At 37.9% G+C, this 16,699-nt stretch overlaps 1 protein-coding gene and 1 long non-coding RNA gene across 3 annotated transcripts in view; both read right to left on the reverse strand.

The window, feature by feature from the left end:
* Nucleotides 1–4,266: 4,266 nt before the first annotated feature.
* LOC121954990 lies at nucleotides 4,267–4,955 on the reverse strand. The gene is made up of 3 exons (XR_006106583.1): nucleotides 4,821–4,955; nucleotides 4,614–4,671; nucleotides 4,267–4,490 (listed from the first exon to the last, which is right to left on the reverse strand). It is a non-coding gene; the product is annotated as an uncharacterized LOC121954990 (long non-coding RNA).
* A 6,643-nt stretch (nucleotides 4,956–11,598) lies between these two features.
* The window catches only part of camkmt (calmodulin-lysine N-methyltransferase), a 137,185-nt gene continuing 132,084 nt past the window's right edge, over nucleotides 11,599–16,699 (reverse strand). For both annotated transcript variants that reach the window (XM_042501696.1, XM_042501695.1), the window contains exon 14: nucleotides 11,599–11,683. In XM_042501696.1, coding sequence (XP_042357630.1) covers nucleotides 11,656–11,683 — 28 coding nt within the window. In that variant the 3' untranslated portion in view covers nucleotides 11,599–11,655. The remainder of the gene's footprint in view (nucleotides 11,684–16,699) is intronic.

Below are 16,699 nucleotides of genomic sequence, written 5' to 3' on the forward strand. Positions count from 1 at the left end.
TTTATGTTGTGTATTCTTAACATGGACATGTTTGACTGTATTATATGTCTTTTTACCTCAGTGTTGTATATTTTAAACTATTGTGCATATTGTATTCTTTTTATTATTCTAGCATTTAACATCACGCAAAAGGACCACCAAAGAAAATTAGCTCTTTAGCTAGTGCGAACAGATTTACATCGGTTGGATGTGGTTTACATGTGTTTGGATCTTAAATAAATACATTTAAAAAATGAGATAGCAAGATAAAATCATACTGTTTTCTCTTGAAATAAAAACTTACCCCTTTAAGCCTCTAAAAAATTTTAATTGAAACAATTTGAAAAGCTTATGACTCATAAACAGGTTAAAGTTGAGATAAAGGGCCACAAGAGGACATCACTGGGGGATAAAACCAAAAGAGTAAGGACCACATTAGTCTAGGGCTGCAATTAACAATTATTTTCATCTTTATTTAACTGTTAATTTCTTGATTAATTATGTAGTTGTTTGTTCCATAAAATGTCATAAAAATATTTTTAAAAGTCTATCAGTGTTTCCCTGAGCCCAAGTTGATGTCCTCAAATGTCTTGTTTTGTCCATAACTCAAAAATATTCAATTTACTGTCTTATATCCTTTTTCAGACAAAAGTAATGCATGTATGTCCGGGTTTTTTTTAATTCAGGAAAAACAGTTTAAAACAGGCGATAGCCTTTTTTTCTTATTGCCAAGTGCTGCAGTAGATGAGTATGCCTGTCTTTACTTCTTTTTTTTAATCTCTTACAAAGGCAGTTTCTCTCAAAAACTCTCAAAATGACTAAATTGTAAAACATTTTAGAGCGCTGTTTGTACAGAGATGGACAGTTTTTTGTGGCAGCCCACCATTGTATTGTGTGGGTAGAGGGGCCAAAATTAGCACATCCATCGCTGTGTCATTTTTCCATCACTGCCAATGGTAGCTGATTGTAGCAAGAGCCTATAAATACCAATGACTTCTGCCAGGCGTGAATACAGATTTTAACATTTCCCGTTAAATACAAAATCCATGTAATTAGGTGTTTGGGTGACTTTTTTTCTTTTAAAAAATGTCCTCAAGTGATTAATTTTCAACTAAGTTGGAAATTCATTAAATCATTGTCAGCTAATCGATTAATTAATTGTTGTAGCTCCACACTTGTCTGGTGAGGTTATAGTGATATCTTGTAGCCACTATCCAATATTAGCAATGCAGTCAGAGTCCACTTTTTTCCATCAGTAAAGTAAGTGATCATACAAAACCTGAGCCTTTCAGAAGTATGCCTGTGAGACTTCACTTAGTTATAGAAAAAATGGGATGCTTTGAAAAACTGATTTCATCACTGGATAGGGTAAAAGTGTAGCAGTAATTCACTGTAAAATCCAGGATATGCACTCAAACCGGGGACTTGTAACAATGGTTATATCTGCGTGAGGCTGAATTGGACCTTCGTTTCAATGCTGTTTTTTGCCATGCTGGTCTGGGGGGCCTAAGAGTCACTGGCAGAGTGCCGGGCTGCGGCCTCATTGACCTTCAAAGCAGAGACGAGGGCCCTCTCCATCCCGCCAGTACCACTTGTGGCAGGAAGAGAGGCTTGTTGACTGGCCCCTAATGGCCCCCTGGCCCACGGGAACATGGGTCGGCAGGTTAGAGCTGTTGCCCTGGCGACCACAGGCACATAGGCCAAAGAGAAGGGGGGACGGGTGGGGAGAAGAGATGGAGACAGAACAAGGTGAGGAGGCAGACAGACAAATGGGTACATACATGAAGGTAATAAATCATAAATGAAGGTTTGGCAAGATTTACAGAGTGACTATCAGACAGGCTGGTGTCATTCATATTGAAAGTCACTGAAGTTCCTTCCAAATTTTCACAACAGATTTTTTTTTCCTGTTAAACCCTCTGGACTGACTTTTACTGTAAAAGAGAATGGCACAAGTGCTAAAAGGTACATTGAAAAGATGCAAAGTGTCTTGAGGTTTAGCTCAGTGGATAAAGCAGGTGATTAGTGTGTGTCAGGTTGCTGCTTCAACTCTTATCTGGTGTGTTTGACTTTTATGGCAAAGACAAAATATTAGCTGAGATATCAGTCTGGTCTTTTGATATAAGTCATCAATGACGTACCTTGCAACAAACACTTTAAACAGTTAAAAAAAACACAAAATTGTCTCTTTGTCTCCTGAATTTTCATAGACTGAATACTGAATTTTCCCTGCCAAGAACTTAGTTGATTATCGGCCTGACTGATACATCAATTGAGTTTTCGACAGGCATCATTACTGATACTGAGGTAAACAGAACGTCAAATGCATGCAGATTGTCTGGAGGATTGGCTCAGTGGTTAAAGTAGGTGGTTAGTATCTCTAAGGTTGCTGATTCAAGACTTATCTGAGACAAGTGCCTTTTGAAGGCTTCTCTCTTAGCACAGAGCTAAAGGGAACGTCGAAAACAGGTAGTGTGCCTGGAGGTTTGGCTCAGTGGGTAAAGCAAGTGCTCAGCATGCCTAAGGTTGTTAGTTCAAGTCTTACAAGAAACACACCTTATTTGAATTTCATGGCATAAATAGAATATTGTCTGATATATCTCTCTGCCCTTCTGATATAAGTCAACTTAGTTGATTATCAGCCTGACTCATTTATCAATCAAGTTTTCAACAGGCCTCACTGCTGATACTGAGCTAAAGTGAAGGTTGATAGGCTGCAAAGTGTCTGGAGATTTGGCTCAGTGAGTAAAGCAGTCACTCATAGTGCAAGAGGTTGGGGGTTCAAGTCTCACCTGGGACAAGTAACATTTGACTTTTATGGCATGAATAAAATATTGGCTGACATATCTGTCTGCACTTCTGATATAAGTCGTCAATGATATATCTGTTTCCTGCCAAGAACTTAGTTGATTATTGGCTGACTCATTTATCAGTTAAGTTTTGAACAGGCCTCACTGCTGCTGATACTTATTGTGATATTGCAGAATAAATTAAGGCATGTAAAGTTAAGTGATATATCATTTTGGCTAATAAATCAGGTGAAGTTGCCCAGAAACAGGTAAGTTAACAAACAGTTGTTTATTTATGACACAATTGTCTCCTTGTCTCCTGAATTTTCATATACTGAATTTTCCCTGCCAATGCTGTTAGCTGAGTTGGCTCAGAGGGGATTTCAGGTGACTAGTAATCCAATGGACGCAGGATCAAATCCCGGTGGCTACTGCTGACTTTTGAAAAGTTTAAGAGACAGGAAAGTCAATCAAGTTACAGGCAGTTGGATTGTGAGACAGGAAGGACAGTCAATAGACAGGAAGTTGAGAAGGTTAGTCAAGTTACCAAAAGTGAAGTTGTACCACAGGACACTGAGTGAAGGTAGACAATGATAGTTAGTATCTGCAAATGCATGTTGAAATCAAGGAATATCAGTAAAGAAATGACAAAGTCAAAAGTAATTTTGAAACTGTGATGTGATAATTATTAGTAATAGTAGTAATAATGATAATAGTAGTAATAATATAATAATAATAATAGTAGTAATAATAATAATAATAATAATAGTAATAATTATTATTATTCATAGTATTATTCTTGAGAGAGTACTGACATGTTTTAATATAATAATATTAAATTATTAATATTAATAATAATATTAAAGTGTACGATATTTTGTTTGTTTATGACACACAATTGTCTTCTTTTCTCCTGAATTTAAATATACTGAATTTTTTCCCTGCCAATAACTTAGTTAATTATCGGCCAACTCATATATCTGTCAATTTTAGACAGACGTCGCTGCCGATACTGATTTTGACCTGTTTTGAGCGTTGTTGATTATCGGCCTAACTCATATATCTGTCGACTTTTCGACCAGAGCACGAAAAGTCCAACTGTGGACCAAAAATGCCCATATATGGGGGGGCAGGGGGCGGGGCGAGCTGAAAATCACCTGTGATTGGACAGAATATCCCTCTCTCATTGGTCACTGGTGGTTTGCCCCTCCCATTTATATTATTATAATAATAATATTTCGTTATTAAAAATATTAATATATAACATTAATATACATCATCATCATTATTATTATATAATATTAATATATTATTATTGTCCATATTATATTATTGTTATTTGTATTATAATAATATATCAACATATCATTATTAGAATAACAATATAAATTGATATGTTATTATTTATTATAATTATTATCAATATTATTATTCTGTTACTGAAGACACCTGTCACAGTATCAGTTCATTGAGAAAAAACACACATTTGCCAAAAAGATATTGAAAATATGAAGCTTTATTTAGAGTTGTTTTATTTCATGAGATGCTTGAAATGTCTCTTTGTTGCTTCGGGGTCGTTTGCAGTCGGTGCCGGTCTGTCTCAGGGTGGCCCAAAACGCAGCCTTCTGCGGTGTGTTCCTCATCTAATGTCATGTCTGATGTGATCCCTCTCCAAACATCCTTTTCTTCCTCGGCAGAGACAGCTCTCCTCGCTTCCAGCAGCTGAAAACACAAAAGTACAATCAGTACTGCGCTGTGCTGTTAATACTGCATAGATATGTTGGGCCGATACACATACTGATCCCATTCAGCACAGTGCATTCAGCTGTTTTCTTTAAATCTTACCCTTGCAGCGGCTCACAGCGCCTGTCGTTTCGCTCAGTTTTGGAGACGCCGCAGTTTCCTATAAAATACAAAACACATCAGTCACTTTGGTGAACAAATATATCCGGCTGAGCAGCAGGCATCGTCAGTGTGGCGCACATTTAATTCACCCCGACAGTCGTTCAAAGAGATTCACTTTAAGTACACCGTAAAAATTAAGTCACTCACCAAACATCAGCTAATGTCTCCAAACTGGTCTGTGTCCTGCCTGTCCTCCTCCTGCTGCTGCATCAGCTGTTTGTGACGAGGATCAGCTGCAGCGTCTCTTCAGCTGTTCACCGTCATCTTCACATCTTGGTCTCGCTTTTTTGCTGAGCTCTGTTTTGCTAATATGCTGTTTTTTGGGTATGTTTTCCTGTAAACAAACGCTCGTGCTTCGTCTCGTTTTTCCTCCGTGTGTTCAAATTTCCGGGAAAAACATGGACGCTGGAAGCGTCATCCAATCGGGACACAGGAGGTGGGACAAAGCCTTCAGAGCCCTCGCTGATTGGCTCAGAGGACGGAACAACTTGGGTTTCTCTGGCCAATCAATGCGCAGAAATTGATGATGTAACCACGTTCACTGCGGAGCGTCTGGATGTTTTAAAGGGGCAAATCTGATATCAGTGGAAAACCTAAATTCTCCACTTTATTTAAAGATTATTTTTTCGGGGGGGGGTTCCCTTTATTTACAGGACAACTGTAGAATAATAGGAAGTGTGGGAGAGAGGGGGTGACATGCAGCATAGAGCCACAAGCTGGAATTGAACTAGGGCTGCTGCAAAAAATTTGCCATAGCAGACACACACTCTAGCAGGTGAGCTAGAAGCCACCTCTAGATTCTCTGCTTTACATGACTTTTAAAACAAGTTGATAGGATCAGTGGTTCAAAAGTCAGACATTAAATGGAATTCTTTATAAATATGACAACACATCGCTCGTCTCTTATTCAGCTGCTCTCCATTGCTTCCATTTTTTTTTTTTTTTTTTTTTTATCGGCGGTGGATTTAGTTTTGGGGGAGCCTGGTGCCCCAGCCTAACTGCCTTTCTTTGATTTCACTCATTCTCTAAGTGGGAATGATGGTGGGCTGTTGGAAGCTTATATAGACTAGTGCAGGTGATGAAGAGTTGCTGGAAATTAGTTTTAAATTACATTACAAATGTATGGCATTTTGTTTGTTTGTGACATATTTGTCTCCTTGTCTTGTATATGTATAGTTTTTCTAATTCTGGCATTATCCCATTAAATTTCAGCCATGGATTTTGTACTGTTGCATAACTACTCTACTTGTGAGGCACAAACTGCTAAATCAGGAGACTCTAACCAGCTGCTTTTCCCCTGAGCCACACTTCAGTTATTCATACCATCCTGGATGTTTCCTTTATCTATCACATTTGGACAATAACTATTAAAAGACACCTGTCCTGAGTAAGGCTTGTTCCCACAACCTCAGCGATACCAACCAGCCATCTAACCCACTGAGCTAAACCTCCTGACAGTTTTATTGTTTTTGATGTTCTGTTTCAAGTAGTTTGCTGCTAGGGCTCATTGGTTGGCTCAGGCAGCTTGCTAGGAGGGGGATTAATACAGAATATCTATTTAAGAATGACACAAGTTTATTGTTTACTAATGATTCAAGGATTTTGGGCAGACAGGACAATTTTGAAATGGGATGATAATTGTAAACTTTTTTCTACTCCCTTGTGCGGTGGTAAAACACAAGCTGACTTCCGTACTTTAGGAATTGTACCAGTAAAAATTGTTAAGTTAAAAATATGTGTGATGTGTTCTGAAATTATGGGAGCAGAGATCTTAAGGAGACAGGGAGCCAGATTATCTTCCCCAGTTGCTTTCTTTGAGTCAGTGATTCAAAGGGCTGCAGTAAATGCAGTAGCAGAAAACAGGTGGAGGGCAAAAAGAAGAAAAGTTTCTCTTGATAGCAATCTGAGTTTTGGATTTGGGCAACCAAGTGTCTTTGGTACATACAGTTGGGCAATAATCACTTATGTCTACGGAAGCTCGCCACTGGAATAATACTTATGAGGCTGATTTGTCAATATAATGTCAATCAAGGTTGATTTAGTGAGTAGGATCAGAGATCAGTTGAGTAAATCTAAGATCAGTGCAAATGGACTATAGACTGTCTGAGTCTGCGGACAACCAGTTTAAGGGAAGGTCTCCCATAACAGTCACTTCTGAGGACATAAAGGGAGTAAGATTCTCAACAATGTCAGTAACTGCCTCGAGAGGGACTTAATTCTATATTTACTATCAGTAGTTCATTTTGTTTTGGGACAGACACACTAACTAACTCGGATGCTTCAATGTGAATTTTGACATAGATTTTAACAGCTCCACACTTAGTAAGTCTATCACATCTAAACAAATTATCATATTTTAGTGTAATATGATCACTAATTGACTTTTTTAACCAAGGCACCTAAAGGATTAAGATGTCAGGGTTGTTGTTGAAAATACAAATATTTATGTAATCAATTTTCTTTATAATGCTGCGAACATTTATATGCATCAATCCAATGCCTTTTCACCTCTTGAAATCTGCAGATGAGTTAGGGAAAGAGGCTGTGTTCTCTGAAATATCAGGTTTGGAGTTTCTAGATACATTGATTGTGATAAGATTACTACTACAGACACCAGATGGTCTATGTAGATCTATATTTCTGCAAGTGCCATGATGTACAATGTCAGAGGACATAATATCAAGATTTTCTTTCTTTATAATATTTTTCTACAACTACCTGTTGGAAATCCTGACAGGGATGTAAACAGTGTCATTAAATGGTCCAAGTCCAGTAGAAAGTGTACCTGTATACATGGTGGAACCATTGTGAGAGGGACTAGGACCAGGGGAACATCAAACACTGATGGACCGGTCAGTGCTGGACTTGTGTGAACCGTCAAGGTGACGCAGTGGGCAGGTAGTCAGGTAGTCAATAGGCCGTATCCCAGGTTGGCAGAGAGCGCCCGTGCATCCACCTTGTTCAGGTGGACTCCATCTGCACCAAAGAGATGTCAGTTGTGGTAACAACGTAATTGTTGCCTGGATTATGTTCAGAGAGACTTCTTTTAACTAACGAAACATTACATTTATGTACCTTTGCATTGAGGTGAAAGGCGGACATACAAAGTGCAGAAATAGTTTTTTTAATTTTCATTTGTGAATAATTTTGAGAAACACAATTCTCGTAACATAGTTAAATATCAACAAAGAGCTTGACTATTTTATCAAATATTCATGTACAAAAATACAAAAACAACACTGAAAAATACAACTGGCTGCCAATTTAACTAATTGCATGTCTTACTCATTAAATGTAAAGCTTGCTAACAAAGTAGTCGTTTCACAGACTGATTGATGGCCTCGCTGATTAACTGACTGACAAAGTCACAGGCAGACAATAGCACAGAAAGGAGCTGCTTGTATGCAGAGAGGCAGGTGTTAATTCAGCGCTGCCCCTACAGTGGCTAATGTCGGCCCTCTGCCATTAAAAGCAGGGTAAACACTGCCACGAGAGACTGTCAACATTTATAGGAAGGACTCTCGACCAACACAAACCACTTGTGTCGTTCTATATGTCTCGCAGTCTGTTTCCTTCTTTCTCTCGCCATGTCTGTCGCTTCCACCCGGTCTGACCTAATCAGCTATAAGTTGAGTGCTTTTGTCAACAGCACAGCCCCCTTAATTAGCAGCCCGTTGCTATAAGCTCATGTGTAAGCATCACTGTACTGTGTGAACGTGCGTATATATATTACCAGCATCCGGACTGACCTTAGCTCACTCCATTCAGTCAGCTAATAAGTCAGTCAGTGAAATAGCCTCCTACATATCCAGATGGACAGGTTTAATGGGTATTAGAGATCGAGGGGCTGAACAGGTAAATGGGAATAACTACAGGCAGCCTATATAGCCACCAAAGCATCTGAAATAAAAGATTGGAGTCAATGCGCAATTGATTTCGAGTGTTTACGTCTGTTAAATGTGTCTACAGGCCACAAAAGTGTTGTTTTTTTTTAAATACACAATAATAAACACACTAAAACCCACACATTTCCCACTCTGTATAGACCGTATCCTATTCCACCCAGTTCCAGGTGACTACATTAATACCACAGAATTCCACCTCCACATATTTCTCAATTCCTTCCCCTGTAATGGAAAACATTATTGTCGTCAAGGCCAGCATCAGGTGTGCGTTGTGAATGTGGTGTGTGTGTGTGTGGGAGGTGGGGGTAGCTCCCACTCTGCCATGTCAACTCATACTCAATGGCTTTCTGAATTTAAAAAAAAAAAGAAGAAAAAATGCTCTCAGGGACTTTGCAGCATTCCACTTCATGAGCACAAACAAACGGACCAAAAAGCCATTCTAGAGGGAGGAGTGGGAGGGGTGGGGGTGCGGGTGGAGGGGGGCAAGCAGAAAAAAACCCTTCAAAAACAGAGGGAGATAAAGAGGAGAGAGAGGGGGGAAAGGAAGCAGGAAGGCAAGCAGACGGAGCTGAAAAACCAAAGTGACTCCACTAACCGATAATGAGCGGATCATTTAAAAAGCCCTCCTCAAATTGCCTTGAGGAGGAGAAGAGAGAGGAAAAGGCTTGAAAGGTTTTGAGAGATTTTGGGCGATGGACGAAGTGGTGCAGGGGAGGGGTTACAAAGTAGAACAGGGGACGGGTAAATATGTTTGGCTGTGAGATGCACACACTGTATATACACTGAAACACATGGCTTATTTGAGTCTATGGCTGTGGCTGTAAGTGTGCAGGTCAAACAGTCAGAGGTGTAGTTTTACACCTGACACACACAATCTGTATCTCAACGAGTGTGAGAAACATGTGTATGTGCATGCCTGAATATACTATCTTCACAGTTTTTGGTGCATGTCATATACTTAAATACCTTAAAATACCGTTGAAAGAAAAACCATTATCTTTGCTTCAGTCCTAAAATAAAACTAGAATTACTGCTTTGTGGTTTAATACCTCTGCACACCAGTCAAATCGCACTTACAGTTTAAGATTGGAAAATGTTGATGTCACAGTGAAGTTGACCTTTGACCTTGAAAAATGTCATCATTTTATCATTTTATGCTACTTGACATTTGTGTGAAATGTTGTCAGAATTAGCAAATGAATGCTAAAGTTATGGTTAAAAACATGTTTTGTGAGCTCACAGTGACCTTGCACCTAGGCCACCAAACTCTGATCAGTTCATCCTTGTGTCCAATTGGACATCAGTGCCAAATTAAAAATGTAATAATAATAATAACCACAATACATTCTTCAGATACTGCATCACTTTACAAAGTGAGTATGTCATAAAGGACATGATATAATGATATAATAATATATATTTAAAAAGTCATAGTAAAGTATGTCATTTTAAAAAACCCTTAAGAAAGTCATGCTATAGTATTCCATGAAAATGTCACAAAAATGTCATATAGTAAATCATAAAAAGTCCTCAAAATGTCATAGTTTTTCAATGTGCTAAATTATGACATTTTGGGGCTTTTTTTCGACATTGTATACTATGATACATCTCTACAAGCTATAATATGTTGTTTTCAGACATTTTTTTGACATGTCAAAAATTTGACATGCTATACTATGTCACTTTCAGTAATTTTTTCGATATGTTGTATTGTGATATTTTTAGCCTTTTTTCAACATTGTGTACTATGACTTGTCTCTACAAGCTATAATGTTTAATAATTAATACTATAATAGTTTTCAGCCAATTTTTTGGACATGTTAAAATTTGACGTTTTCCAACATACTATAATATGGTATTTTGGGCCATTTTTTAGACGTGCTAGATTTAGATGTTTTGGGGCATTTTTTAGACATTGTATACTATGACGTGTCTTCACAATCTATAATGTATTTTTTTCAGACATTTTTTGAATTGTTTTTGACATTACAATGTGTTCTTTTTGCCATTTTTTTTGACATGTTAAATTATGATGTTTTTGGTCATTTTTTTGACATTGTATACCACAACGTGGCTTTTCAAGCTATAATATGTCATATTTAGCCATTTTTTTGACAAGTAAAAATTTGACGTTTTTCGACATACTATACTGTGTCATTTTCTCCCCTTTTTCTTTTGACATTGTGATGACCCCAGAGTCAGGTCCTGTGGATGTTGAGAGCAGGGTCCTGTGGGCATGTATACCATGTATGCTTTGTTGTGTCCCCATAGGTCGTGGGCCGCGTGGAGCCGACTGCATATTTGGGAACAACTGGCCAATGCTGCTGATGGTCCCATTGTTGTATCTGCCTTGCGGTAAGCCAGCCTCCTTGCACCATTTTTTCTCTGTATTCTCTTCACACCTTCAACACACACCACACATTATCACAGCATTCACTCACCTGCAGACATCACTGGTGCACACATCCAAGTTATAATATGTCGTTTTCAGCCATTTTTTGACATGTCAAAATTTGACATTTTTCGACATACTATACGTCATTTTCAAGCATTTTTTCTACATGCTATATTATGATGTTTTTGGCGTTTTTTTCGACATTGTATGCTATGACACGTCTCTACGAGCTATATTACGTTGCTTTCCGCCATTTTTGGGGCATGTCAAAATTTCACGTTTTTGGCCTTTGTTCAGACATTATATGCTATGAGCTATAGTACAAGCTATAATATGCAGTTTTCATTCATTATTGGGGCATGTCAAAATTTTACGTTTTTCGTCACACAATACTGTGCGGTTTTTGGCCATTTTTTGACACTAAATTATGATGTTTTTGGCCTTTTTTTGGACATTGTATACTTCAGACATTTTTTTGACATGTCAAAATTGACGTTTTGCTACCTGTGGGTCCTGTGGGTTTTCAGAGTTGGGTCCTGTGGGCGTGTATTCCATGTATGCTTTGTGTCTCCAGGTCCTGGGCTGTGTAGAGCAGACTGCGTGTTTGTGAACACTTGGCCAGCGCTGTGGATTGTCCCATTGTTGCATCTGCCTCGTCTTCAACCAGCGTCACCGTCTTGCATCATTTTTTCTCTGTATTCTCTTCCCACCTGCAACACACATGATACATTATTACAGCATCCACTCACCTGCAGACATGACTGATGAACACATCCAAACCCCATTACCTTTCTCTTCATTTATATCAATAAACATTGGTTGATTTGTCTACCTTGTGAGCACGTCTTTTATTTGTTGTGAGTTGCAAGCACCCTTAACAAAATGCGAAATTATGACTGTTGTTACCTTTTTTTTTTCAAAATTGTATGCTATGACACAACTCTGACACCTATTATCTCATTATCAGCCATTTTGGGGCATGTCAGAATTTGATGTTTGTCGCCACACTATATAATGCGGTTTTTTGCCCTTTTTTTGACATGCTAAATTATGGCATTTTTGGCCTGTTTTTTTGACATTGTATGCTATCATGAGACTCAAAAAGCTGTTATAAGTCGTTTTCAGCCATTTTTGGGAGCGGTCAAAATTTGACTTTTTTCGACATACTATACTATTGCCTTGTTGGACATTTTTTGGGCATGCGAAATAATGTTTTTTTGTGTGTTTTTCAGCCTTTATTTCCACTTCTTATACTATGACACGTCTCTACAAGCTATTATAAATCGTTTTCAGCCATTTTTGGGAGCGGTCAAAATTTGACTTTTTTCGACATACTATACTATTGCCTTTTTGGTCATTTTTTGGACATGCGAAATAATGTTTTTTTGTGTGTTTTTCAGCCTTTATTTCCACTTCTTATACTATGCCACGTCTCTACAAACTAATTTAAGTCATTTTTAGCCATTTTTGGGAGCGGTCAAAATTTGACTTTTTTCGACATAGTATACTATTGCCTTGTTGGACATTTTTTGGACATGCGAAATAATGTTTTTTTGTGTGTTTTTCAGCATTTATTTCCACTTCTTATACTATGACATGTCTCTACAAGCTATTATAAGTCGTTTTCAGCCATTTTTGGGAGCGGTCAAAATTTGACTTTTTTCGACATACTATACTATTGCCTTTTTGGTCATTTTTTGGACATGCGAAATAATGGCTTTTTGTGCATTTTTCAGCCTTTATTTCCACTTAATATACTATGACACGTCTCTGAAAGCTATTATAAGTCGTTTTCAGCCAGTTTTGGGAGCGGTCAAAATTTGACTTTTTTCGACATACTATACTATTGCCTTTTTGGTCATTTATTGGACATTCGAAATAATGTTTTTTTTGTGTGTTTTCCAGCCTTTATTTCCACTTCTTATACTATGACACGTCTCTACAAGCTAATATAAGTCGTTTTCACCCATTTTTGGGAGCGGTCAAAATTTGACTTTTTTCGACATACTATACTATTGCCTTTTTGGTCATTTTTTGGACATGCTAAAAGATGGATTTTTTGGCGTTTTTCCGCCGTTATTCCCACATTGTATACTAAAACGCACCTCTGCAAGCTATTATAAGTCGTTTTCAGCCATTTTTGGGAGCGGTCAAAATTTGACTTTTTTCGACATACTATACTATTGCCTTTTTGGTCATTTCTTGGACATGCGAAATAATGTTTTTTTGTGTGTTTTCCAGTCTTTATTTCCACTTCTTATACTATGACACGTCTCTACAAGCTATTATAAGTATAAGGACATGTGAAATGATGTTTTTTTGGTCTTTCTTTTTCAACATTGTATTCTATGATGCGACTCATCAAGCTCTCCTGAGTATTTTTTAGTCATACTTGGAAATTGTCAAAATCTGACCTTTTTTCGTCATAGTATACCATGCAGTTTTTAGATATTTTTTGGACATCCTAAATTATGGTGTTTTTGGCCTTTTTTGACATTGTATGCTATGACATAACTCTACAAGGTATAATAAGTTATTTTCAGCCCTTTATTGGGCATGTAAAAATTTTACCTTTTTGGAAATAGTATACTATGCGGTTTTCTGCCCCTTTTCAGTACGCTAAATTATGACTTTTTGGGCTATTTTTTCAACATTGTATGATATCATTGTATGATATGATGCATCTCTATAAGCTATAACAAGTCATTTCCATCCATTTTGGGGGCATGTCAAAATTTGACCATTTTTGACATACTATAGTATGGGTTCTGTTTGGCCATTTTTTTGGACATGCTAAATTATGATTTTTTTTGGGGCTCTTTTTCAACATTGCATGCTTTGACGCGACTCTACAAGCTCTAATAAGTCATTTTTTGACATGCTTTATCATGAAAGGTTTAATATGTATTTTTCACGCATTTTTTTTGTCATGTCAAAATTTGACGTTTTTTGACATATTATACCATGTCTTCGTCCGCCATGTTTTTTCAAAATTTTAAGTCATGTCGTTTTTATACAACAAGCTATAATGATGATGTTTTTACCCATTTTTTGACATGTTAGAATTTGACGTTTGACATACTATACTTTGTCATTTTCCACCCTTTTTTCGACATTGTGATGACCCCAGAGTCATGACCTGTTGTTGTGTATACCATGGATCGTTTGTGTCTCCAGGTTCTTGGCTCTGTGGAGCTATTGGAGCTGTGTTCCCAGCTAATTGGGAACACCTGGCCAATGGTGGGGATGGTCCCACTCTTGCTCCTGCCTTGCCATCAGCCAGCCTCACTGCCCTGCACCATTTTTTCCTTGTATTCTCTTCGCATCTACAACATGCACCACACATTATCACAGCATCCACTCACCTGCAGACATCACTGATGCACAAGTCAACAGCCCGTTACATATTCTTAATGTATATCAATAAACATTAGTTGGTTTGTCTTATTTTTGAGTGCGTCTCTTTTATTTGGTGTGGGCTGCGAGCTGGCCGTAATAACATGCTATGCAACTATGAGGATTTTGGCCCTTTTTTCGACATTATATACCATGACGTGTCTCTACAAGCTATAATATGTCGTTTCAACCACTTTTTTGACATGTCAAAATTTTATGTTTTTCAACATACTATGTAGTTTTTGGCCATTTTTCGACATACTAAATTAGGACATTTTCTGCCTTTTTCTCGACATCTCAAATTGTGGCATCAAAATTTGTCAGTCAAAACAAGGGCAAAGACTGTGTTGAAATATAGTGTGTGTGTGTGTGTGTGTGTGTGTGTGCAGTCAGTGGTGGTGTGCCATGTTGCAGTGGCAACCAGCCCAAGGCCCTGGGGATGCCAGCTCGCTGGCGGCTGAGTATCAACAAAGCACAACATGACACAACACGGCTGGACTGCAGCTGAGCCCATGGTGAGTGCAGTGAAGAAAATTTGTGTGTTCGTCGGTGTGTGTTTGTATGTCATGGCTGTTGCATGTACCAGCCTATTTGACTGCATATTGTGTGTGGATAGGTGCACTGTGTCATGTTTGTGTGTTTGTGTGCAGGTAGGATGAGGCCAGGGGATACTGTGTCACTGAGGGCGATGAGTGTGTCTGCATCTCCAGGCCCATTTACAGTGCCTGTTTAAGGCAGGAATGATGTGTTGTTGTTCTGCTTTGCCGCTCTGTATAAAAGATACAAACATGGAATGGGCAAACAGTTTTTCTGCATGTAAGTCGGCCGCGGAGGGAGTAACAGTGCCAAATGTTGTCTGTGTAAAAGCGACAGCCGGCGTGTGTGACAGTTTGACAACATGTTGGGGCACAAGGGACACAAGTGCGGAGTTGGTAGACACCCAAACAGAGCAAAGGGAGACTTGATATTCGATTTTGATTGGTCACAAACCTACAAGTACAAGTAAAAGTGTACGCTAATGTTGCCCAGTGTCACACAGATGGGTAAATGGTAGGGGTGGGAATTACAAGAGGCCCCACAATATGATATTATCCTGATGCTCAAGTTGCAATGAAATATTATTGGGATTTTAAACATATTGGAAAAACATATACTATGATATATTACTTATTTTAAACTGTTAATTGTTTTCCCAAGGGAAAACCTTTTTAACACCTGTTTTATGTAAAAAAAAATTTTTTTTTAAAAATTTAAAAAAGAAGAAAGTTTCCAGTTTTTTCAACTTTTTTCTTTTGTTGGTTTGTTTTTTTTTACAGCATAATGTCTAAAAAAAGGAACTGATTTATTTATTCTGGTAGGCCATACCAAAACTTACATTTGTATTTGCAATATTAATCATTTATATAAAATAATAGCTAATAGATATATATATATTTTTTATTTTGGTCGATTTTTTTCTGTTTTATCCCTTTCATACTATTACCACCGAGCTATCTTATCTATTTTTTTTTCCTAAATATGCATTTCTATTATGAATATTATTGCTATGATTAACATTGTCAATATTATTGTCATTTTCTTACTATCATTATTTGAATTATAATTGATATATTTATTTTTTAATTGTATTCTTTTTTTCTCTTTTAATTAGTTCTTCCCCTTCTGTTTTGTCTTTTTGTACCAACAAATTAAATGTTTTTTGGATAATTAAATAATTAATACATACATACGTAAAGCGAACAATATTTGGCATCCAGTGATACAATATTGCCACACAAAATACTGTGACGCTATGCTCAACAAAATACAAGCAACTGAAGAAAATATCTTCACCACTTTAACAACATATGTTTAACTTAAACAAAAGCAAACTGAGACACTAATTTGACAACACATACACAATATTAAAAACCACACTGCAAACAGGGAAACACAAGCAAATACAGAAAATATATAAGCCACAGTAGAAAAGGTTTCACGGTGCATTGACAAAACACTCATTTGCATGGATGACACTAAATCAAATGTTTGAATATCTTTCGTCTTTTCAACAATTTTGTCGTCCTTCATCATCCACCTCTCGCTTCCCTTCAGTCTTTACTCCCTCTGTCCCCTGCTTCCTCCTCCCTGTGCTCGCCTTGCTCCCCCTCTCCTCTTTTCCTCCCCTCTCCATCTTGACACAGTGCACTGAGCCTAATCGTGGATAATTGGGTGGGAGGGGCAGTGGGCCGGCCCTGCCTTTGTGTGCAAAGGGCAAGTGGTCAAGTTAATGGGGCCCTTGTGTCGAGCCGGGAGCACTCTGTCTCTCTCTTTTTCTCTGTTCGATCACT

Source organism: Plectropomus leopardus, chromosome 15 (assembly GCF_008729295.1).
Source record: "Plectropomus leopardus isolate mb chromosome 15, YSFRI_Pleo_2.0, whole genome shotgun sequence".
Classification (NCBI taxonomy): Eukaryota; Metazoa; Chordata; class Actinopteri; order Perciformes; family Serranidae; genus Plectropomus; species Plectropomus leopardus.